The sequence below is a fragment of the Passer montanus genome, unplaced genomic scaffold (genome assembly GCF_014805655.1).
Source record: "Passer montanus isolate IOZ18808 unplaced genomic scaffold, ASM1480565v1 scaffold63, whole genome shotgun sequence".
Lineage (NCBI taxonomy): Eukaryota > Metazoa > Chordata > Aves > Passeriformes > Passeridae > Passer > Passer montanus.
Genome location: NW_024371371.1, coordinates 96477 through 120062, shown reverse-complemented (window position 1 = coordinate 120062; position 23586 = coordinate 96477). Strand labels below are relative to the sequence as shown.

The 23586-nt window shown below is 49.7% G+C and overlaps 2 protein-coding genes across 4 annotated transcripts in view; one reads left to right on the top strand and one right to left on the bottom strand.

The window, feature by feature from the left end:
* Window positions 1–5803, top strand: part of DTYMK (deoxythymidylate kinase) — a 6080-nt gene extending 277 nt beyond the window's left edge. Inside the window, exons 2-6 of one of the 2 annotated variants that reach the window (XM_039727890.1) lie at window positions 188–330; window positions 1307–1415; window positions 2535–2625; window positions 4553–4750; window positions 5216–5803. In XM_039727890.1, the coding sequence (XP_039583824.1) occupies window positions 201–330; window positions 1307–1415; window positions 2535–2625; window positions 4553–4750; window positions 5216–5467 (780 nt within the window). In that variant the 5' untranslated portion in view covers window positions 188–200 and the 3' untranslated portion in view covers window positions 5468–5803. The remainder of the gene's footprint in view (window positions 1–187; window positions 331–1306; window positions 1416–2534; window positions 2626–4552; window positions 4751–5215) is intronic. The other variant, XM_039727891.1, reaches the window with a different exon arrangement.
* A 243-nt stretch (window positions 5804–6046) lies between these two features.
* ATG4B (autophagy related 4B cysteine peptidase) lies at window positions 6047–21370 on the bottom strand. 2 transcript variants are annotated; one of them, XM_039727888.1, is made up of 13 exons: window positions 21272–21366; window positions 20773–20844; window positions 18711–18809; window positions 18179–18280; window positions 17709–17781; window positions 17324–17403; window positions 13700–13893; window positions 12669–12747; window positions 11843–11988; window positions 11135–11191; window positions 10564–10657; window positions 8857–8962; window positions 6047–6065 (listed from the first exon to the last, which is right to left on the bottom strand). In XM_039727888.1, exons 3-12 carry the CDS (start codon window positions 18769–18771, stop codon window positions 8889–8891), a joined length of 960 nt encoding a protein of 319 aa, XP_039583822.1. In that variant the 5' UTR covers window positions 18772–18809; window positions 20773–20844; window positions 21272–21366; the 3' UTR covers window positions 6047–6065; window positions 8857–8888. The 2 variants fall into 2 exon arrangements, with proteins under 2 accessions (XP_039583822.1, XP_039583823.1); XM_039727889.1 differs by lacking the exon at window positions 6047–6065 and having other exon boundaries at window positions 8825–8962; window positions 21272–21370.
* Window positions 21371–23586: the final 2216 nt, after the last annotated feature.

Genomic DNA, 23586 nt, shown 5'->3' with positions numbered 1-23586 from the left:
CAGCACTTCCTGGAGTGATGGACGGGAACGGGACCCCGGAGCGGAGGGAGGGGAACAGGAACGGGACCCCCGAGCGGAGGGAGGAACAAGAACGGGGCGCCCGCCCCGCGGCGCCCCACAGCCGCCATGGCCTCACGCCCCACTGCCCAGCGCGCACCGCTGACGTAGTCCGGCGCCGGCTGATGACCGTGCCGGCGGCCATGGCGGCGCGGCGTGGCGCGCTGATCGCGCTGGAGGGCGTGGATCGCGCCGGCAAGAGCACGCAGGGCCGGCGGCTCGTGGAGGCCCTCCGGGAGGCCGGGCACCGCGCCGACCTCCTCCGCTTCCCCGGTACGGCGCGGCGCGGCGCGGCGGAGGAGGCGGGCGGGGCACGGGGACCCAAACGCCCGAGCTCTGGGCGGGCCCGGCGTTTGAACTGAGGGACCGCCCCGGGCGTGAGGGATAAACCCCTCCCACCCTGCACGGGCTGAGCGGATAGGCCCATCCCGGACAGACAGACAGACAGACAGACTCATCCTGGAAGGACCGAGCTCCTCCCCGCAGCCTGTCCCGGACAGAGCGGATAGGCCCCTGACATCCCGGACAGACACACAGACAGATAGACAGACAGGCTCATCCGGGATGGACCGAGCTCCTCCCGCAGCCTGTCACGGGCAGGCGGATCCAGCCCCTTCCGGACTGACCTCCTCCCGCCCGTGACAAAGAAACATCCCCCTCACCCTGGACAGACCTGCTGCCACCCCTGACAGACAGACAGACAGGCCCTGCTCAGACCGCCTCCCACCCGTGACAGACAGACCCCCGGACAGACAGAGGCTCCGGGGCAGCCCTTGCATCTCCCGTCTTTCCTGCAGACAGAACGACAGAGATCGGGCAGCTGATCAGCTCCTACCTGGGCAGGGAGAAGAACCTGGAGGACCACACCATCCACCTGCTACTCATCCTGGAAGGACCGAGCTCCTCCCCGCAGCCTGTCCCGGACAGAGCGGATAGGCCCCTGACATCCCGGACAGACACACAGACAGATAGACAGACAGGCTCATCCGGGATGGACCGAGCTCCTCCCGCAGCCTGTCACGGGCAGGCGGATCCAGCCCCTTCCGGACTGACCTCCTCCCGCCCGTGACAAAGAAACATCCCCCTCACCCTGGACAGACCTGCTGCCACCCCTGACAGACAGACAGACAGGCCCTGCCCTGCTCAGACCGCTCCCACCCGTGACAGACAGACCCCCGGACAGACAGACAGAGGCCCCTCTGGGCAGAGCGCTCCGGGGCAGCCCTTGCATCTCCCGTCTTTCCTGCAGACAGGACGACAGAGATCGGGCAGCTGATCAGCTCCTACCTGGGCAGGGAGAAGAACCTGGAGGACCACACCATCCACCTGCTCTTCTCTGCCAACCGCTGGGAGCACGTGTGAGGATGGCGTTTGCTCACTTGTGAAAGAAGAACGGGTGGTGCTGGACCCCACGGGGTTTGAGCGGGCACAGAAAGTTCCAGAATGTGGTCCTGTCCAGACAGAGCAGGCTGGGAATGGTGTCTGAAGGACTCTCACAGCTTTGGATTTAATCACAGATTGGTTTGGTTGGGAGGGACCTTAAAGCCCAGCCAGTCCCACCCCCTGCCATGAGGAAACCTTCCACTGTCCCAGGTTGCTCCAAGCCTGTCCAGCCTGGCCTTGGACACTTCCAGGGGCAGCCACAGCTACTCTGGGCACCCTGTGCCAGGGCCTGCCCACCCTCACAGGGAAGAATTCCTTCCCAATATCCCATCTAGCCCTGCCCTTGTAATCTTAGATCACATCCCACAGTTTGGGGTTTCTTTTTTTGAATAATTGGTGCCATATTTCCAACTCCTCTGCTGTACTGGATTAAAAAATTGGGCAGCTGAGACTGAACCAGTTCAGACTGGGAATTTATACCTTGCTTTGCCAGGCAGCCCTTGACAGTTCTCAAAGAATTGTGCCCAAATTTCCCCTGTAGCCAAAGGCTACGTTCAGCCATAACTGGCTGTCCTTTAGTCACAGAGCCTGGGTGTGGACGTGGGGAAATCAGTGTTGGCTGTTGTTTTTACCTGGAAATACAGATTCCAAAAAGTTCTCGTTTTACAGAACAGCTTTTCTGGCTGTGCTGTGGTGGCAGTGCCAGTTAATCTGGGAGAACAGAGGGCACAGAAGTCTCAGTGAGCTCTAAGAAGTGTCATGAATAAAAGGTGGCAGAGCATACCACAAAATCTGCTGTAGCACCTACAAAGGGATGAGGATTGAGCTGTCCATGTTAATATAATTCATCTTTGAGCTTGCTTGTGATCCCTGGAGCTGCCTAGAGCAGTGCCCAGTGCTGGCACCCTGAGTTTGGGTGGCATGAAAGGGCATTTGGTCAGTGCCTGGTGGAGAATACAAACAGCTCTTCACCTGCCACCTGTATCACAGCTGTCTCCCTTAGTGATGGAGTTCATCTGGGAGTTCAGATGACCTTTCATTGCTGTCACCATGAAGGAGTGCAGCTTGGTTATTTTATCTCCCCCTGGTTTCAGCCCCATGATGAAGGAGAAGCTGCAGCAGGGGATCACGGTGGTGCTTGACAGATATGCCTTCTCTGGAGTGGCCTTCACGAGTGCCAAAGGGGTGAGTGACACCTGCAGCAGCCCCTGTCCCCCTCTCTGCTGGGGGAACCAGCCCCAGGCTCTTGGTGTGAGTGGCCCAGGGGCCATTCTTCTGGGAGATGAGGGATGGAGGTTTCAGCTCAGATATTAACATGGGTCCACCCTTCCCCAGAACAAGCAGAGAAACTTACTTGGTGACTTTTTGCAAGTCTGGACAGACTGCTGGGCTGGAAGCTGAGCTGTGTGACTCTGGAGGATGACTCTGGGAGTTTATTGAAGGCTCTCTGTACTTGCTCAGGCTGCTGGCCCATCAGTTTGTGGAACAGAACCACATACATTACAAAAGACCTGTGGAATTCAGCCTCCAGCAGGGCTGAATTGGAGTCCTGGTGCAATTTTGGGCCTACATCCAGCCAAGGTCTGAGTATCTTCAGGGATGTGTATCCATTCCTTTCTGGGTTCTTCTCAGCTCACCTTCTGAGTAAAAGTGATTTTCTTCATCTAGCCTGAATTGCTGGCATTCCCACTTGTGCCTTTTGGCTTTCAGAAGAAGTCAGCTCTGTCAGCCTTCCTTGGAGCCATTCTGCACAGACACTCCTGTCCCACTCCATCAGAAGTGTCCTGTTCTGCTCATCAGCTATCAATCCTCTAAGAGTGGTCACAGAAGCTCCAGCCATGCCTGCAGCACCAGCTGTAACCTGCATTCTTTCCTGCCCAAGCCTTTCCTGCTTCCTGGAAGGACTGAGTTGATCCTGGGTCCCCCACCTGCATCTTCTCCCACCCTCCTGCTTTCCTGGACACTGTGTGGCTTGAGACAGATGCATTGAAGCATTTAGGTGCTGACCAGCTGTCTGCAAAAGCCCCACATTAAGAGCCAGGATGTGTAACATGAGCTGAGTCACCCCAAAATGATGATCCCAAATCCACATGGGCACAGCAAGGAATGTTCTGCTACTTTCTGGTGGGGGTAAAAGGGTGTCTTAAAGTGTCTGCATTTCTTTGAAGGTTGCTGGTGACTGCAGGGCTCAGCCATGTGGATGCCACCCTTGGGAAGCAGGGGTGGCATCTTTTGCTGCTGGAAGGGGCCTCCTCTGCTTATTAAAAGTATGGAGTTTGGCATGTTTTTCACTCAAGAAGCATTCCAGGAGAAGGGGAGATGTTGATGCACATACCTAACACAAAAGTCTGCTGGCTGCCAGATCTCACTCTCAAGATGTTGTGGCACTTTCAGCTTCTCTTACCCCCTCATGGGATTGAAAAACCCACTGCACAAACATCCCAAAAATACCCAATTACCAGGATACAGAATCTGGGGGGAAACTGGAGGGCAGATGTGCCAGCTCCTCTTAGAGAGATTTAAGATGTGGATGAGCAGTAAGTGGACTGTAGTCTCACCAACATCATGGGTTCACATGCCCTGGTGAAAGTCTTCCTGACCTGTCAGAGAAATCTAAAAACTGGAAAACTGCATCTATAAACTGTGTGTGGGCTGAAATTCCAGGGAAGGTGAGTATTGGGAAGGAGCCTCCGTGGGCTCAGAGAGATCTGCATTGCAGCTGTGTGGTGTTTGTGTTTGGGAGCAGCTTTCTGTTGGACTGAGCAAGTTTTGGAGTGGTGATGGCTGTGTGGAGGCTCACAACGTGCCTTGGTAGAGCTCAGATGGGATCTGCAGAAGAGGCATGAAAAACTTTCAGTCTGTCCAACTTAAATAGGCACAGGAGGTGCTGAACCCCTGACAAAACCTACTCACTCCCAAATGAGAAGGACTGAATTCCCACATGGTGAGCTGGGCTGCCACCTGTTCAGGTCATGGTCTGTGCTGAGTGTTTTGGGTTGCAATTCCTGCCATCCTTGGCTGTTCCTTTCCCACCTCACTCTCCAGCCAACCTGCTGCTTTCCTATCTTTGTGTGTGTCTCACCTCCAACCCTCTTGTCTTTGCTTGGGGCAGAACTTTGGCCTGGACTGGTGCAAACAGCCTGATGTTGGCCTCCCAAAGCCAGACCTGATCCTGTTCCTCCAGTTAAACCCAGAAGCAGCAGCAGAACGAGGCAACTTTGGGCAGGAACGTTATGAGACCAGCTCCTTCCAAGAGAAAGTTCTTCAGTCCTTCTATTGCCTCATGGAGGACAAGTCCCTAAACTGGAAGGTGAGGAATTAACTCTAATGGGTTTGTCATGGACTGGGGTGGGGGTCTCTAGTGAAAGCTCCCAAATTCTGCCTGTCACATCCCTGTGCTGCCCCTTCCCACTTCTGCTCTGTGGGACACACTGGGGACCAGCCAAGGGCACTGTGGCAGAGGGCACTTCCCTCTTCCAGGAGACCCTGGTCAGCTCTTGGTGCCCCAGGGATGAATCCCTGGCTTACCTGCCTCTGTCACACACCCAGAGACTGCCAGCAAACAACAGGCAGCAGCAGTTCCTTCTGTTTCCCTTCACCCACCCTCACATCTACTTCTTAAATACCTATTCCTACATACATTGATTTCTCCCAAATCCACTCCAGGAACTGCAGAGAGGAGGTGTCCTTAGCTCATCTCACTACTCAGGAGGAATAACACTGAGTAATGGGGGGTAAGCAGATGTTAACAACAAGGTTTGTCTCATTTCTGTAGTCTCTGTTTTCTGTCCTGTGTTTTTGTTGTCTTGGAAACAGACAGTGGATGCTTCAAAGAGCATTGAAGACTTGCACAGAGAAATCAAGGCCATTGCAAAGGAAACTATGCTGGAGGTTCAGAATAAACCTTTGGGAGAACTCTGGAAATGAGACTTCATACAGGTCAAAAAGAATAAGGTCAAAATGCAAAGGTCACTTCTTGGATCTTCTGCCCTTGGATGACTGTGACATGGCAGCAGCTACAGCTTAGATCCTGTGTGTTCTTTTGGGTCCAACATGCTGCTGATGTCCTTATCATTACCTGCTCCTCCCTTCCAGCCTGCACAGTCCCTTCTGCATTTTTTAAATGAGTATGCCATGAGTGTGTATCAAATTCCTCATCAAACCTCCCTCTCCCAAGCTCCTGTTCAGCTCCAGTCCTGGAGTGCAGATGTGGGTGTGGAGCCCAGGGCCATCCCTGGACACAGACTGTTCCCATTTTTAGGGAATTGCCACGTTTCTGATCATTCATCCTCTCTAGAAAATGCATCCCCCCATGCTCAAACCAGTTTATAGAGGATTTGCTAATAAATTACTCTTTTAAGCATTTGGCACAGGGTGGGTTTTTTTCAGACAGACAGTTCCCATTTTTAGGGAATTGCCACGTTTCTGATCATTCATCCTCTCTAGAAAATGCATCCCCCCCATGCTCAAACCAGTTTATAGAGGATTTGCTAATAAATTACTCTTTTAAGCATTTGGTACAGGATGGGTTTTTTCACTATGATCATTTATCTTCTAGAAAGGATATATGGGAGGTGAAGTGCTGCAGTTCAGCCACTAAATCCAAGGAAAACTGTTTGCTAGAGCTGTGGAAAAAAAGGGAGAGGTGAATTCAAGCCTTCTCCCCAGCTGTGAGCAGGTAAGAGCCTGAAATAGATGGATGAGCTGATAGCAAGGCCAGTTTGGAGGACAAGTGGCACATAAATCATTTTAGACTGGCCAAGATGAGAGGAATGGTCACTTGGGGCTCCTGCACACACCCCAGTGCAGTGTGAAAGCAGACCAGCTAGGAACCACCTAAATCAGCAGAACAAACTGGAATTACAATCATTTCCAAGGGACACTGAGAGAGGGGCAGGGCCAGGGGAGTTCAGGTCTCTGCTGGATGTTTCACTCACCTTCCAGCAGGGTGGACTGCTCTGATCTCCACAAACTCCTCCCTAAGTCAGAGAGAGGCAGATTGAACTGATTCACCTGGAAGTTTCACTCACCTTCCAGCAGGGTGGACTGCTCTGATCTCCACAGACTAACTCCTCCCTAACTCAGAGAGAGGCAGATTGAACTGATTCAGGAGCAGGGAGAGGAAGCTAAATATTTAAAATATTGGTAATACAAACACCAGCTACAATGGCAAAAGCTTCTCTCCAGAGCTGCCCAACCCTTGGCAGCCAGACACTCCTGGTGAAGGAGGTGAGCCCCTGCAATGCTGCATCAGGCCCTGACAGTAACACTGGGACAAGGCAACACTGAAAAGGCAGAAATGCCTGTTAAAGATGTAAGAGCTGAGCTTAGCTCTGCTGTTGGGGTTGTGTTAACACTCAGGTAAAACCTTGTCTGGCAGAGCTGTCCTTAAACGTACAGCCATGAATGTGAAATAAACAGTAAAATCACAGACTGATTTGGGGTAGAAAGGGATCTTAAGGATCACCTTTTTCCATGTCAGGGACACCTTCCACTATCCCAGGGAGGTCCAAGCCCTGTCCAAGCTGGCCTTGGACATTTCAGGGATGGGGCAGCCCCAGCTGCTCTGGGGAACCTGTGCCAGAGCCTCCCCACCCTCACAGGGAACAATTCCTTCACTATCCCATCTAACCCTGCCCTCTGGCAGTGGGAAGGCATTCCCCCTTGTCCAAAGTCCCTCTCCAGCTCCCCTGGAGCCCTGAACACACTGGACTCTCCTGGTGTACTGCATACTACCCACCACTGCAAGGACATCAGGACAGGCAAAGATTTTACATCTGTTTATTCAGATAGAAATTGAAAGCAGATGAATGGAGCACAGCCCCACTTCCTCTGCTGCCTCTTCCCCTGACTACAAGAGAGAAGAGGAGAAGCAGGCAGAAAGCAGCAAATAATAATTTAGTGACAGAAGCATTGTGGTTCCCAGTTCAAACCTCTGCTTTCGAATATCACAGGGACAATTAGAGCATCAGTAGGTCAGTCACAGGGGAAACAGGTCATTTCTAGCCTGGTGGCACCACCCTTGGGCACACCACCATCATCTGACAGGCTCCAAACCTGAATGCACAAACCAAAGCCTTGTAAACAGGGTTGAAGTGTGCAGCATGCACCAGGGAAGCCATGGCAGCACTTCCCTGGCAGTGCATGGAGACAGCTCTCCTCCACAGTTTACCCTTCTCTCTGTGGAGAAGGGCTCCAGGCAGAGCTGCCAACTGCAAGTAGCTAAAATTTCCAGTATATTTGGACCTTCTCAAGGCATTCTGCCCTTCTTGGGATGGTCACCTGACAGGGGTTTCCTCCAGGTTGGCTCCTACAGCACCTCTGGGTGCACTCTGCAGAGAGGGGAGCTGGCAGAGGCAAGGTGCTGACACAGCTCAGAAGCCTACTCGACCTTCAGGCACCTCTTCTGCTTTGGAAAGGGAATGTCTGACAGGAGTAGCTGGAGGAAGCACTGACCAACCCACTCAGGACACCTCAAGAGGTTTTACACCTTGGGCTTTTGGCAGGACATCACTCCCTAGTCACCATGCCAGCACACTGCTGCACAGGCAGGAGCCTGGAACATGCCTGGCAGATCTCTGCTGCCTTGTGTCAGCTCTCCCAGCTCTGGACTCTTTTTTTTTTCCAGGGCTGTGGAATTCAGTTTTCTGTTCAAAGCAGCTTTCCTGAAGATACTTGTAGTAGAGACTATTCCATTGTAGAAGCACACGGATTGACTCACTGAGCAACACACACATTTTCTACTCTTCCATTCCTTCTGCTATTTAAACTGGGATTGAGATGCTCCCCAGCAGCACAGCACTGCTCCAACACTTCACTCATTGAACTCCTAGTGACTCAGAAGTTCCCTCAATTCCCTTTCTATAGGCTGTGGACAGGAGAGGTAGTGCTGAGTGTCCTGCAGAGCATGAACAGGAGCTGTACCGTAGGGACCTGCACTCCGGAGGCTTCATAGCTGTCTGTGGGACAGCCCTGGCATTGTGAGCTGCAGTCCAGCTTGGCCAGTGAGAAGGGAAGCTGCTAAAGGCATTAACTGGACCTTTCTCCTGCTAAATGATGGGTGGGCTCTACTTAAGCTTCAGAGGGGAGTCCCCATGGAAGGATTCAGCGCTCTATGATTTCCGTGCCTCCCCCGGAAGGCCCAGCTGACCTGCTGATGTAACAGATAGGCTTTGAACTCCTAAAGCACCACTGCATCCATTTCCCAGCAGCTGTCTGCTGCTGAGCAATTCCAACTGCAGCCAGTAAGGCTGTAACACCCTCAGGGTTCTTCATCCCACTGCAGACACTGCTCTGCTCCGAGGCTGCACGGAATGCCAGGATGGACGGGAGGCAGGGATGGCAGCAAGCGCCTATGAAAACCGGTAGCCCCAGGCTCTCGAAGGAGCTTCCCTCCCCCCTTCTCCCCACACATACACAAATTTGCAGAGTCAGTTTCCTATTTGTTTTCAAAGGGACAGGATTTCAAAGTCTTCATCTTCTGAATCAAAGAACCTTTCCAATCTGTCGGCATCAGAGGAGTCTGGAAGAGAAGAAGGAGGAGAAAGCGCTGCCTCAGTGGGATGCTGTGACTGTTGGTGAGACCAGCAGCTGGAGGGCATCACAACTGGAGTGCCAAGTGCCTCCAAGTTCCAAAACTCAGTGACAAACCTGAGTGAGAGCTCCGAGGAGGATAAGAACATGTCAGTGGTATGGAAAATGCCCCAGAGAGAATTACATGGAGCACAGAAGCACGTCATCTTTCACAGATCCAAACACACTTCTGCTGCCACTGTTTTGTACAACCTTCCTGTGCCCCAGCTCTGCATTAGCAGGAGACTGTTCTGCCTCAAGAGGCTCAGAACAGAGAACTTGGTCTGGACCAATATCCATGAAGATTTCTGACCCAATTGAGAGATACATTTACCCCTATGTGTTAGGGAATAATTTCTACTATAGTTGTTTTTGATGCAACTATTAGGGGACCTTAAAGATCATCCAGTCCCGCCCCCCTACCATGGGCAGAGACACCTTCCACTATCCCAGAGAGGTCCCAGCCCTGTCCAACCTGGCTTTGACACTTCTAGGGATGGGGCAGCCACAGTTTCTCTGAGCAACCTGTGCCAGGGCCTCACCTCCCTCACAGGGAGGAATTCCTTCCCAATATCCCATCTATCCCTGCCCTCTGGCAGTGGGAAGCCATTCCCACTTGTCCTATCACTGTGTGCCCTCTCCAGCTTTCTTGGAACCCCTTTAGGCCCTGAAAGGGGCTCAAAGTTCAATTACTCCTTCTAGTGAGAAACAGGACTAACAGAAATGAATAGCCCTGGCAGATGGGAGAGGCTCTACAAGCCAGGGAAGAGGGAGAAGGACAAGCAGTCTATTAAAAAACATTTTTAAGAGTAGGAAAGACATTAGGGACAATTTAATACAGACAAGGATCAATTGACAGTTTAAGGGAATTGAGCATGCTTAACAGCAAAAGACTGTGATAAAGCTTTTAAGGAGGGAGGGCAGGGAGAGAGAGAGCAGAAGTGCAGGTTGGCAGGAGGCCTCCCCATGCCTGGTGACAGGATAGGCTTGCCCACACACTCATTGCTCTTGGCAGAAGCAGCCAATGGCTTTATCTCCTGCAATGTTTGCTCATGTCATTAATGTGATAAGCAAAGTCTGACAGGCAAGGTTAGTGCCCAGCACTTGTCCTTTTTCCCACTGGTAATGGTACATGCCAAGAAGGAGTGCCTTATGCTGGAACTAAGTGTGACCAGCCCTGTCTTGGAGCATTTTCATTACCTACAAACTCGGTTTTCAGCCTTTTCACTGGACACTTTAGATTCCTCCAAGCATCCCCTCAGAAACCAGAGAGTCACACTGCCATGACAGCCTGTGAGCTTGTTTGTTCTTCTGCTCAGTGAATTATTTTTAGAATAATTCACAGATTATTCTAAAAACCATCCTGAGACACTGTGGGATCTGCAAACCTCTAGCTGAAAGCTGAAGAACTGCATCAATTGACCCAAGAACTCCAGGTTAAATTCCAGGTGGAACAGGAACATACTAAAAGCCCCCATGTAATTCCAGATGATTTCCAGAAAGCCAGGGGGACGGGCTCACCCTCAGCTCTCCCTCCCTGCGTGGCCTCACCTGGTGTGAGATTGAGGACGTCGGGGTTGGAGAAGTGGGAGGGCTGGCGTTCCACCAGCTCGAACATGGGCAGGGCTCCTCTCACCAGGGACAGCTGTGGAGACAGAGCACAGCCATGAGAACCACAGCTCTGACTGCTGCTGCACTGCAGGGCTCGTCAGCATCTGTTGGGACTTCTCTGTAGCTGGGAAAATATTTTTCAAAGCTTTTGAATCAGATCATCAACAGGATTTCAGAGCTATGCTCATTTTGGTAGTTTAATAAACTATTTTAGTATGCTTAAAATGGGGTCATGCTGCAGGGAACATGGTCTCTGTGCAATGGTTGGAAACAAAACAATACTTGATATTCCTTTCCCAGGGGGAGAGAATCAGAGAGAGACGAAGAGAGAGGGAAATTGGAAAATAACTCCAAGATCTTCAAGTCCAACCATTCCCCCAGCACTGCCAATATCACCACTAAACCATGTCCCCAAGCCACATCCACATGCCTTTTGAACACTTCCCAGGATGGGGACTCCACCACTCTCCTGGGCCTGTTCCAATGTCTGACCAGATCTATAAACACAAACCTTTCTGATTTGCTGGCACCAGTCATTAAAGTCTGCCTCTGTGTTGCAGAAAAAGCCCTGAAAAAAAAAAAAGAAGAAGAAAAATACTTTATCTTTCTAAAAAGCCCTAAAAAAAAAAAAAAAAGAAGAAAAATACTTTATCTTTCTCTATTTTAGGTTGATCATCTCAGACTTAAGGCCCTGTGTCAACACTGAGTACCAAGATCAGGACTGGGAGCAGTTACTACTCCTGACTGCCTTGCTTTAAAAATGTGCCTCACACTGCCCTGTTAAACTGAACACTCCACAAAGGTTTGATGTGACCAGGCTATGCAAGTGCTGGAATCATCAATATTTTCTTTACTGCAGAAGGAAAACCAGGAGGAGCAAAGGAAACGAAGGGCAGGCATCTCAGCATCAACAGAAAACAAGCCATGGTGCATCATCATATGGATTCAGGAATGGAATCAGGCTGGAATCAAAGCCCAAACTAAACCCCAGAGATTGGCACTGCCCCATGAGGAAAGGTATTTAACTGCCATACAAGGGGGACTTCCCTGAGACAAGCCACTCTCTGTGAGGAGCTGCTCTAGCAGTGTCACCAAACCCCAGGGCAGCACTTTCCCAGAACACAGAGCACCCAGCCCATCACCGCTGCCTCTCCCTGTGAATCAGGGGGACCCCAGCCCTGCCCCCGGGGTGCTGGGGCACAGCAGCACCAGGACACACCACGGCGATGGAGGGGTCGAGCTCGGCGATGCTCATCCTGCAGGGGGGGTGCTGGCAGTGGAAGCTCTCGTCGGGCAGGCGGCCGCTGTCGCCGGGCTCCACCGCCGGCTGCGTGGTGTGGGGATCCAGGTAAATCAGCTCCTCACCTGGGCACAAGGCAGGGACACATCAACAGCATGCCACAAGGTGAGCAGGGCTGATAGAAGGAGGAGGAAGAGCAATGGCAGAGCCAGCTCTCATAACCACACAGAGGAATCCACATTCCAGGGATATCTTGATTTCAGCCACTTCCCCAAATGCTTCTGAGCCAGGCACTGCTGCCAGCACAACCACGGTGGCCACTCCACTGTGACACCCTGGCATTGAGGCACAGGCACTATTTGGGTATTGTTCCTGCTCATCCCTTCCTGGGTGAGCTCAAATAGACCCCAGAAATCTAAAGCACAAATAACCTGAGGTCTCTGGCAGAGAGGAAACCACAGGGAAGGAAGAGAGTAACAGGAGTTTGGAAGGGTTTGAGGAACACCTAAAGAAGAGTTAAATCCAGCCAAGCTGCAGAGGGAGGTGAGCTCTGAATGCAGGGAGCAGGCTCTATGCACTCCACAGACCACATTTCATGTTATACAGTAGAAGTTTATGGCCCCTGTTCCAATCTACATCACTCAGGTGAGAGGTTCAGCCCACAGCAGCCTTTCACGCTTCCAGCAGGAAAGGAGAACCCTGCAGCATGCACCACAGGCTAAGCAGGAGTGTGTGCCACCCCACAAGCAATTTCTGGGCAGAGGGAGATTCTTTGGACAGTCCCAGCAGCCCTCTGGGCACTCACCTACGTAGCCAATGAAGTAGTGAGCACTGTTTGGCTTCCCTCCGATCACTCCCAGGGACTGGGGCATCATGAAGCAGTGCTGGAAAAGCAACACAGAAAACACACAGCTGACAGACAGTGAAACAGCAGCTGGCAACAAACCAAACATCCAAAAATGCTGTGGGGGAGATGGACAGGGACATGGAAAATCAGCAACTCTAGCAGCAAAACCATCAATTTCTGGAGAAAATCTCCATCAGGCTGCAACACAGGGCTTTCTAGGGACATGGAAGCAGCTCAAAACCACATCTAACTGCTGACAGGAGTAGACAGGTGGACCAAATGAGAGAAGCTGCACTACTCCAGGACTTGGTATGGGCAAGTCCTGGCTCTGCTGCAATCAGTGCCAAGATCCCTGGAGCTGTCATCAGGTTGCAACAGTGCTCTCAGGAGGGAACAAGCATTCAGGAAACAGTTTAAGTTCTTTATCCACCTGGAGCAGCCAAGCAGGATCTACTGAGTTAAGGGAAGTAACCTCCCACAAATCTGAATCTGGGGGTCTCTTACCCAAGCTCAGAGCTTGCTAGCACTGTGCTCCCTGTCTTTTGTACAGCCTAAATTCTGCAGCTTCTCAATACTCCAACCTGCAACCACCTGACAGCTCTTAGCCTGTCTGCAGCACAAATTCAGCATCTGAGCCATGGGGAGTGTGCAACACTGTATTAATTAACATTCAGCTCCCCACCAAGCAGGGTATAGCTGTGCTGAACAAAGGCTTCAGCAGGTTGATACCATCTGCACACAAAGAGAGGCTGAGATCTGAGCTGTGAAGCAAAATCCTCAATAGGAAAAAAACCCCAACCCAACCAGAAAAGGCCCAACCCCTCAAGCCCTCCCATTTTCCTGACTACAGCTTTCAAGAACCTATGTCCTGACCTCTGAGAAGGACTGTCTCTGAACACATTTTTCTTTTGCAATGACTTCTGAGTTACTTGATTAACAACAGGATCCTTTAGCACCCCCCAGCAGGAATTCAGCTCCAGATTCCCTACCTTTAGTGTTTCAATGTAGGCTTCATTGATCTCTGTGAGCCCGAGGCGGAGAGGTATCAGCAGCACCAGTGGCTTCCACAGGCTGAGCCTCCCTCTGAGCCCATCCTCTGGGCACCCATTGTAGAGCACATCTGACTCCAGGGCAGGGCATGCTGCAGCTCCAGCACATGGCACATTGGACTGGCACAGCCTCCCTATGGAAAGGGAACAGGAGCACAAAGCATCAGCACTCTGTTCCCAGACCTTCTGTCATTGCTCTGATCAACAACTGCTCTTTATCAGAAGCCTACAGCACTTAAACCCAAGAGGAGTTGAAGAGGTCGAGTGCTGGGGCTGTGTGATGTGTGTGCTGAGCTCACACCAAGCCACAGCAGCTTGTACTCACAGCTACCAACTGCTGGGCAGCAAAAATGCAAATTCTTCCAGAATGCAAATTCTTCTGAGCAGCCACCTGTGCCAACAAAGCTGGAGGGGTTGATTAGCAGGTCAGACAACTGTCCTGAATTCACAAAGCTTGTAGGCAGAAAGAGGAAAGTTCTGGAGTGTTCAGCTCCAGAGGAGTTCATGAATGAAGTGAGTGAGGACAGCATTAGGAATTAACTGAGGAAATCTTCACCTCTTATTAAGGGCTGCAGCAAGATACAAATATGGCATCTGTCTAGAAAAGTTGTAACTTTATGAAAGTTACAAAAACCTTCACAAATTTTCTTGGAAAATTCACAAGCTACTTTGCAGACCTAAAGCAGTATGGTCATTACACTCTGCAATTTCAGCATGAGCTCTGTCTCTAAGATATGGGGCAGCAGAACTCCTCAGGGCATACACATGACACAAGCACTCTGCATCCTCATCCTAGAGGCTTGACAAACACACAGCCAGGCTGTAATGCACCCAGATTATGTAAATTCTGGTCCAGAAACAACTCCAAGCCTACCTGTCTCACTAGCCAGTTTAATTACTTGCTAGGTGTGTGAGAAAAAAAAAACCCAACCCAAACCCCAGTATGGTCATTACACTCTGCAATTTCAGCATGAGCTCTGTCTCTAAGATATGGGGCAGCAGAACTCCTCAGGGCATACACATGACACAAGCACTCTGCATCCTCATCCTAGAGGCTTGACAAACACACAGCCAGGCTGTAATGCACCCAGATTATGTAAATTCTGGTCCAGAAACAACTCCAAGCCTACCTGTCTCACTAGCCAGTTTAATTACTTGCTAGGTGTGTGAGAAAAACCCAACCCAAACCCCTAAGAAACCCACAGCATGATTAAAGAACCATGAAGCCAAGGCAGTTGGACAGAATGCCAAAGGCTCATTTAATTTATTCCCAGCTTAAACTGAATGCCAGGACATTCCAGCAGGTAGGATGTGGTGTAAACAAACACCTTCATCACCAGCCATTTGCCATTTCAGCTGGGTATTTGTTCACTACTGACAGCTTCAAACCCAGCTGAATGAAGACAACATTACACCCAAATTTAGAAAAAAAAAAGGACTTTGATCTAAGGCCTCAGGAGGAGAGACAACCTGCACAGATGTTTGCAGTTCCTCCCTGTACTGTTCCTCAAGAAGGGAGGTGGTGTGTGTGTGCATTTGGTGCACAGACATGGTTACCAGAGGTTCTGAGGAAACTCCAAGTCATTATTTGTAGCCATTTCTCCTGTTAAAGCAGGTTTTTTATTGCAGTAGCCTGCCTGTCCAGATGATCTGAAATCAGGAGCCAAGCCAGGGCTGTTGCTGCATGGGGTGTCACTGCAGGTTTCCTCATCAGGCAAAGCACATGGCAATCCTGCACTGTGCATGAACATATTTGCCTGCAGTTTAAGCAGCAGAGAGCTTGGCACAGGCTAAATTCACCCTGCTGTCTGGCTGGCTTGGCAGTTCTGTGGTGCCACAGCAGAGCAGAACCTGACTAAAGGCTCCCAGCTGGATCCAAACCATTTACTGCAAATATACTCCAAAGATCTGACACGACACCCCTCCTGCTGCAGCTGCTGCTGGCAGGTACTGGCTTCAGCTGCCTTGGATTTTCACCTTTGTGATTCTCCTTCACCTCAGGTCTAGCTGAGATGCCCTTTCTCATGGAACACTGAGACACAAGGGATAAAGATTTAAGTTTCTTCACTGCTGTAACAAAAGGCATTTCCTGTCAACCTTTGGCTGAACCCTATCAGTGACAGAATTAACAGATGTATGAAACAACATTACTTTTATCCACAATGTTTGGGGCACAAGGTACAAACACAAACCTACAGACATGTAACACATCAGACCCACTCACACAGTGACTTTCAGGCCCTGACCAGGTACATTATGATCCACATTTGAGGAAAACAAGCACACACAGCCCTGCCCATGACAAGTTGTATGGACGTGTCACTTGAAGCAGCATCAGTGCTGAACAGCCAGTGCCACACAGACAGAGCCAGCAGCACACTTGAGCCTCCTAGCCAGCATGTTTCAGCTCTAGAAGTGGTATTTGCAGGCTGAAGATGAAAGACAATCCAATTTCTGTTTTAAAAGTGGCCTTTGTTTAAGCCAGCACATGCCTTCAGCTAAGGTTAGGCACACAGTTCTCTGTCAGGCCCTACTGAGCCTACCTGGCAAGAGATGTGACTTTACAAAGTGACTGTCCTGCACTCCAGGCAAAAGTTGCCTGGCTATTGATCCTGGCCCTGTGGCAGCCAAGGCAGCCTAAATGGTGCCTGCCACCATCTCACCTGTAACCCCACACAGCTGCCCTGGCAGAAACACTGCCAGGTTTGTGCTGGGTGGGCTCATTGCCTCAGCAATCAGCCTGAAGCAAGCCATGGGAAGGCTGCTGAGGCCAGGACCATGCAGAGCTGCAGCAACCAGCAGTGCAGGTGCTCAGCTTTGTAGCTTTGGTTACTGCAATGCTGCAGCCAGAGCAGGCAGGTTCAGGATGGGCAAGAAGAGCTGCTGCAAAGCCAGCCTGTGGGCAGGATGCCCTAAGAAACAAAGAAGGAAAAAAGAAGAAACCACTAGTGAATATTCCTTAAAATTATGAGAGTGTGGATTCCATTCTTATTCTCTCCCCCTGCCAGTTTTGGCCCTTTTCAAATCTGTTCTGGCTTTCTTTCTCTGTCCAATAGCAGAACCCTCCCTACCAATTATGTGACATCCATTTACTGCTTGCTCCTTGTGGCCATAAACAAGTCTGACACTGCCTACCAAGCAGCTCCCACATGCTGTCTGAAGGTCAGCAAACCTCCTCTCCAGACCCAGAGGCATCACCAGATGAAATGAAAGTCAAACAAGGCCCTTCCTTGCCCTAGAACAGCAATCCTCACCTTGTTTTAGCACATCTGGACACAGCTTTCACAGATCATGAGTGTTGGAAGGGACCTTAAAGCTCATCCAGGCAGGGACACCTTCCACTATCCCAGGGAGGTCCGAGCCCCATCCAACCTGGCCTCAGATACTTCCAGGCATGGAGCAGCCACAGCTTCTGGGGGCAGCCTGTGCCAGGGCCTCACCACCCTCACAGGGAACAATTTCTCAAAGACAGAGCATGTACTTCATGCTTGTTGTGCTCTCCAGCTGTTTTCTGGGCTCTTGCTGCCCAAGACATACCACATTCCAGCTCCATGTGACACTTACGGATTTCTTCCATCACCACTGTGTTGTCCATGGCTATGTGTACTGCCAGGGAACTCCACGTATCAAAAGTTGCAAGTTTTCTAGAGGAAAATGAAAAACAAATAAGTAAAGAAGGATTAATACAACTACAAGGCAAAGATGGTGGTGTATCAGAAAGGAGAAACTGGATTAGGAGAGACTGGTGTTATCAGTTATGTGAAATGTGCTTTGACCTGGGAAAGCTGCTGTTAGGCAATTCCAGCCTATTCCAGGGAGCTGCCTGCTCATCTACTGACATGAGGAGAGAATGTGAGAGGAGGGAGGGTGTTATTAAAGGCAGAACCCTGTCAGCTCAGAGGTACCACACATCCTGACTCACCAGAGGAAAGGAAAGGGCAGCACTTACTTGAGCACCTGTGCGACCGTGTTCGGGCCGTACCACTGGCCTATGGATTTGCCCTCCCCGACTCCCATCTGGGCTGCAGCAACAAAAAACCAGAATAACACAGTGAGTAACTCCACCCACACTGCATCCCTTTCTAATCAGGTTTGTATTTAACAAGGAAGAGTTCTCACTTAGAAATTTTATTGCATCAGCAGTATGTACTGTTTCGTGGGGGTGAGAAGGACATCCTGAAGGACTGCAGAGCAAATCCTTTCTCTAAAGTGCAGCAGCACAGAAGCTCAAAGGGCAGTGTTGCCTCAGAAGAAACATTACCCAGTGTTTGATCACTAGACCACCCCTATGAGCTGAGTTCTGTTCACCCCACAGGAAACACTGGAACAGGCTGCTTCTCTGATTTTTCAGGAAGTTTGTATCAAGGTGAGAGCCTTCCTTAGCCCATTTGCTACATCTGAGCACTTCTTTCTTCTTACCTATCTGATGAATGGAGTAGTAGCTGTCTTTTTTGTCAATGAAGGCATTAAGAACGTTGAAGTAATTATCCATCTGCCTCTTCCCTTTTATCCACCTCCAGTCTAGGACAGACAAGGGATATAAGAAATAAACATGGTACTTATTAGCAACCAGAGGCTGCAAGCTGCAATTCTCTTCCTGTGTATTGCCCAACTCAATTTTCATATTGTCATATTATTACTAAGCATCTGAGGCATTCCCAACAGTAAAGGGCTAATTTTAAAATAACAGGAAACATTCTTACAGCTGGGATAAGATACCATCACCCACAGAAAAGCAAATAAACAAACATAACATCAGAAAATACAAATATCCCTGGAGAGTTCCAAGCAAACTATTCTCTCAACAGCCCTGAACTTGAGAAGAGTGAAGAAAAAAGTTACAGAACCCTTAGCAATTCCCAGCTGTGTCCTTTCTATCTCTGTTCTTCCAAGTGCTGCACTCCTGGGAGCACACGGCTCTGGAAGTCAGTGTGGCTGTGCCCTGGTTTACCTCTTCCCAAATGCCTGCAGACCAAGGCCTGAGCAAAGATCATCTGGCCACAGCGCAGCATGCAGCCCCAGCCCGTGTCAGAGGTGGGGCCGGTTCCTCCTGGAAATAAGGACAGAAAAACTGGGAATCAATGGTGAGACAGTGCCAAGAGGGAGGAGAGTGAATGGGCAGCAGGCTCACCAAGAAACAAGGCAGGGAATGAGGACTGGCTTAGCTCACACACCTAAGGCTGAGAACCAAAAATGTGGTTAACGATGAGTAACTTAGTGGCATTCTTTAAAAACAAATAAATAAACTCCTCTAACACTAACTTAAAGGGGAAAAATTCCAAGGGAAGTCCAAACAGCCCAAGAGAGAGCTGAATTTCTCAGGAGAACACAGCCCTTGAGCCTGGCTGCAGACTCTCAGCCCAATTCAGACACATTCCCACATGAAGGTGTTTGTTAAAGATGAGTCTTGTAATCCTCATCTTGAGAAGGCAACTCATCCTGCAGAACAAACCAGTCCCAGGAATTCCCACATCAGAAGTGGCTACAAATAACATTTTAAAGTGAACAATGTAGTCAGGCCTCAAAAACAAAGGCACCAGCCAAAAAAAACCTATCCAAGCAGTGAAAAACACACATCCTACAAATTGTTGGAGAAAGCTGGATATCAGCTCATGCTGGAAAGTCTGAGACAAAGGACACGAAGCTGAAAGCATTTCCCTGACAGACCTTCCAAATGAAACTGCTGCTCCTCCACTGCAGCTCTGGCTGTTTCTACAAATAACAGAGATCAAATGCTCAGTGTGATCAGAGCAGGTAATCTGTGCCTGGGCACAGCTTCTGCAAGTCTTTGCAATGCTGCTGTCTTCTTCTGGTCCTGAACAGGGAGGAAAATCACCTGGAGGACTATTTAATCAGCTTCTCAATGGTCACCAGATGTCTTCTATAATTTCACCAGTAATTCATAACAGTTACAAATTCCAAAAGTGATAATGCTTTACAAAATTAGCATAAGACAGTTCCCTAAGCCTTACAATAATTAAGTGGGCTAGCACAGGGGGAAGGGATGAACAGTTGCAGGGGTGACTGGGAGAAAAATACTGGAGAAGGTTTACTGTATATGACTTGCAGATCATATCTGTAAATGGGAAATGACTCTGAAAACGGGGTCTGTTTTCACCCCACAGCCTCTCATGACTCACAAGGAAACCAAAATTGTGTCTGTGAGCCAGTTAAACATGTGCTAACCCTTTGTTCTCAAACATATGTTTAACTATGGTACACAAACATGAATTTAAAGGGATTAAACTGCATCAAAGATGTCTCAGAGCTTGTGAGGCAGAGAGCTTCCCAGCAGGGAAAGAACAGCACAATCCAGAAGGACCAGTTAGGAAGAAGTTTATTTTCCAGAGTAAGCCATGTTCCTTTCCCACTGACTGCTGGGATGACAGTGACAGACGGGGGACATGGAGTCCCATTCACGTGCCCTTGGATCTCCTCTGATACACCTTGCACCCAGCACACAAACCCCAGAAGAGGCCATGCAGAGTATCTTAAGGAACCCAGACATCCTCCTTTGAGCTCACTGGGAAATACTCCTCTATCACTACAGCTCCTGTGTGTAACAGACACTTCAGGCACACAACTCCCCCATGACAAACAAAACCCCCACGTAGAGCCTGGAGCAGATGCACAAAGGCAGCAATTTCTGTATCATTCTCTAGGCTTCACCATTTTAATCCACTTCAAGCCCAAGACCATAACTGAGTAATATTTCACACTAGACTGATGTAGGATGTGATGAAGTACAAAAATCCTCCCATGTTGCCTAAAAAAAGAGCAGACTTCCCAAACTCCTCCTTGTGTCCCTTTAAAAACCACTTCTATCCCTCCTACCCAAGGGGATGAGGAATTCTCATTACCAGATAAACAAAAAGTCTGTGTACTCAATTAGATGAACACATTTCACACTCTTATGAATGGAAATGATGCCATGTGTGTGGGGACTGTTTCATTAGGGATAACTGGACTATAATAATTTCCAGGATGCCTGTAGACTCCCCCAGAGTACATACCAATGGCAGGGAAGTTCTTTCTGTAGGTGAACCAAAGCCTAGAGGTCACATCCAACAGGATCTCTTCCTTCTCTGCAAAGCGTTCAGCATGGAAAGGCACACATGTGAGGGGGGCACCAAGACTGCCAAACCCACCTCCCACTCCCCTCCCCAGGAATTCTGCTCCTCACAGTCTGCAGGTCCACAGAGGCAGATCTGGCTGAGGAACAGGGCAGTGCTGCTGTGCACAAAGTACTTCCTTTCCCCCCAAAACAGCTGCCATCAACCCAAACATACTATGGCCAGAGACAAATTATGAAGCAGCAAAGCATCCTTCTGCCTCCACCATCCTGCCCTCATGACATGTCCCAACAACTCCCACATGGTAACTTTCTGTACAAAAATATTCCAGAATCCACGGAAATGGCCAGACAGACAGAAGCATGGCAGCTAAAACCCAAGTGCAACCCTACCAAAGTCCTGTGGAGCCTTAAAGCATTGCAGTGTGCACAGAAAATACCTGTAAAAACACTGTATTTCCGGCCAAGGATCCAAACAGGTTCTTTGGTCTCAGGGAAGTCTTCATACTCAAACCTCAGGGTGTCGTAGGTAAGCGTAGCTAGAGAGAGAAAGGAGAAATCACAGACCTTTGATAGCTTTTCCTTTTGTTTTTAAAACCAGACAAAGCTGCAGAATGAGAGCTGCTGTGGCCCAGTGAGTCCCACCCACCCCCAAAGGCCCTGGGCTGGCAGGGAATGGTCCCAGTGCCCTGCACTGAGCTCTGGGAGGCACAGAGGAGACCCAGCCCTGGCTTGCTCCTGGCTGCTCCACAGGCAGAAAAGCAGCAAGATTTCCAGGTTAAGCCAGCTCCAGGTTCTGCCTGGGGCAGAAAACCTCTAAGACTTCACCTGGCAGCTACACCATTTCCCAGAACAAGCAGCATCATGCACGCCATCAGCTACAGCATTGATGTTGAGGGCCTCTTTTCCACTGAGCAAAGTGGTTAAAATCCTCTTGCAGAGAACACAAATTTTGAGGGAAGAACATGCAAAACACAGATCACCTTAAGGTGGAAACTAAACCTTGCTCAGTCCCTCCTCAAGAGGCACCAAACCCAGCAGAAGCCTTCACAGGTGTCACCCCATAAAGTGAGGAACACAGCTGTGCAGATGTGCTCAGGCAAAGGTGACAGGCAGAACTTGTGTCTCTTTTACTGGCTCTGGGATCAGGACAGCTTCAGCTGCTGTGCACAGGGTGCAAACAACAGAGAGGAAAAAACAGAGGAGCTGGATGAGCTGTGCTCCACTACATCTGTGTTTGGAAACACGGACTTTAAAGTAGCCTGGGAATTCTGGAAAAGACACACATGATTTTACAGGTGCCAGTTCTGTACCAAACCACCTCTAAAATTTAAAGCAGACTGTGCTGTAACTGTTAAAGCAGTGACTGAAAACATCTCTCACAGCAAATGCAATAAAATCTGTGGTAAGGTGATGTGAGTCAAAAGCAGGACAAGGGAGTACATGGCCACAAGCTCCTGTCAGCTCAGTTCTCTGCACAGCCACCCCTCTCCATGGGGCACACACTTCTGGCTTCTCCAGAGTAACCTGCTGCTACAGAAGACACTTTGGCCTCCTGAAACAGCTCAGCCTAATGCAGACTCTGACCTGGAATTCCAATTCCAAATACCAGAGTAACCTGCTGCTACAGAAGACACTTGGGCCTCCTGAAGCAGCTCAGCCTTCTAATGCAGACTCTCTGACCTGGAATTCCAAGAAAACACTTGAGCAGATACCATCACCAAGCAGGAACCCCAGCAACAGAAATGACAACAGGCTCCTAAATCAAATTTTGAATCAGACTCTGCCTTAATTCCAGCCCACAAGACTTAAAGCACATCCTTTGTGTGAATTAGTCTTTAAGACTGTTCCAGGCACCCTTAGGATTGCACAGATCACACTTTCCCATTGCCACCCCATGATGTGACTCCTCAGCAAGCTGAACAAAACAAATCTGCTTGCACAGGAATGTATCAACAAATTACTGCTGCAATTTTCTCCTCTCACAAACTTCAGCAGGGAAATGAAGGATTTCTTTCCCCATCTTGAAAATGTCCAGATTTGAGAAGGTAACTGACATGATCTTAACATAAATACTGCAGTTCTCAGGAAGGTTTTAAAGCTCCAAGGAATATTCTGTGGTTTACTTTGTCAGTTCCTAAGCCTGCCATGTGTCCAACTCTCTGTCAGGAGTCTCAAATAGCTTAAAGAAAATGAGTGAAACAAGGATGCTTTCCACAATCCCTCCTTCTCCTTCCCAGCAGCATTCCCTGACCTGCTCAAATATCACAACCTCTGCAGCTGCACAGTTTGCAGGGCACCAGGTCCTTAGCAAGGACAGGATTTGCAACTGGAGACTTCACAGCAAAGATCAGCAGCTGGAAAGGAGCTGATGGAGTCTTTCCAAAGCTCAGGGAGGAAGGGGTCAGCAGATAGAGGGGGATCTCCAGCTGGACCAGCCAAGTGTTCAGGGAATGCAGCACATGTGTCATGACACAGCACATTGGGGAGGAGAGTCCCAGCCTTGCAGCCCTTCAGCTGGATGCCCAACATCTGGCTCTGTACAAGGCCCTGTGTGCCCAGCTGTGCATCCCAAAGAGGTGCTCAGACATTCCTGTTGGGATCTGGGGAGAAAATAGTTGAAAAGGCACAACTACTAAATGCAGGAGTTCAGGTTTCACCTTCCCAGGGAAGAAAATTCAAGAGGTTGCTCCCAGTTGGAATCAAGGACATTATAATGGGAGCAGTAAACTCCCCACAAGGTCACTGAGTGTTT

Coding starts and splice junctions, on each gene's coding strand:
- ATG4B (XM_039727889.1), bottom strand. CDS start 18,771: ATGCTGCGCTGTGGCCAGATGATCTTTGCTCAGGCCTTGGTCTGCAGG. Junction 13,894..17,323: donor AGTGGTGATGGAAGAAATCC/GTAAGTGTCACA, acceptor CCCTTTCCATAG/GGAGGCTGTGCCAGTCCAAT. Junction 10,658..11,134: donor GGTGCCAGCAAATCAGAAAG/GTTTGTGTTTAT, acceptor CTGTCTCCACAG/CTGTCCCTGGTGAGAGGAGC.